General features: G+C 47.5%; 1 protein-coding gene across 1 annotated transcript; it reads left to right on the forward strand.

Annotated features, from left to right (window-relative positions):
* Positions 1-179: 179 nt before the first annotated feature.
* Positions 180-980, forward strand: T310_7006 (Vegetative incompatibility WD repeat protein; the record flags this gene model as incomplete). Its single annotated transcript, XM_013470194.1, has 1 exon — positions 180-980. A coding segment is annotated over one exon (801 nt), but the record flags the coding sequence as incomplete, so codon positions are not given.
* Positions 981-1,050: the final 70 nt, after the last annotated feature.

Here is a 1,050-nt window from a genome sequence, read left to right on the forward strand (position 1 = left end):
CGCATCATCTGGAGCAGAGCAATTGCAGAATTCGTGATATGGACCAAGTCCATGTGTTTCTTCAAAAGCATCTCCTTCATTGGCTTGAATCCTTAAGCCTTTTGGGGAAGATTTCAGAGAGTATTGCCTTGATTGATACATTACAGTTGCTTGTCGCAGTAAGTAATTTGCCAAATTAATATCCCATGCTTTTTGATTCTGTTTGTACTAACAGATATATTCAGACTGATGGAAGCACTCAAGTAGCCAGGTTTCTTTATGATACAAAGCGCTTTATCCAAAAGAACAGATGGATAGTTGATACCGCACCTCTTCAGCTTTACTCTTCTGCGATTATTTTTGCGCCGGAGATGAGTATAGTTAGGCATATATTTAAGGATAAGATTCCTAGTTGGATTTCTACTTTACCGAAAGTGGAATCAGCTTGGAGCGCGGAATTGCAGACCCTGGAGGGCCACTCAAGCGTGGTCGAGGCACTGGCATTCTCACCAGATGGCAAGCTGGTGGCATCTGGCTCTCATACAGTCAAGCTCTGGGATCCAGCCACAGGAGCTCTACAGCAGACCCTAGAAGGCCACTCAAGCAGGGTTAAGGCAGTGGCATTCTCACCAGATGGCAAGCTGGTGGCATCTGGCTCTGCTGATCATACAGTCAAGCTCTGGGATCCAGCCACAGGAGCTCTACAGCAGACCCTAGAAGGCCACTCAGAACTGGTTGGGGCAGTAGCATTCTCACCAGATGGCAAGCTGGTGGCATCTGGCTCTGGTGATGGTACAGTCAAGCTCTGGGATCCAGCCACGGGAGCTCTACAGCAGACCCTCAAGGTTGACACAGTGATTAGGGAGCTAACTTTTTCCAAAGACGGTCCATACCTAGAAACAGATAGCGGACCGTTAAATATCGATTCTCTCTACACTGGCACTTTCGCTCATGAGCAGCGAAATATATGCAATATATTTGTACAAGGGCTCGTTGGGTGACTCGAGAGATGACAATGCCATTTGGCTGCCTCCTGACCTACCGACCGACCTTGTTCAGTCTTTCCAAGGC

The sequence above is a fragment of the Rasamsonia emersonii genome (assembly GCF_000968595.1).
Source record: "Rasamsonia emersonii CBS 393.64 chromosome Unknown ctg1118621760489, whole genome shotgun sequence".
In the NCBI taxonomy this organism is placed as follows: Eukaryota; Fungi; Ascomycota; class Eurotiomycetes; order Eurotiales; family Trichocomaceae; genus Rasamsonia; species Rasamsonia emersonii.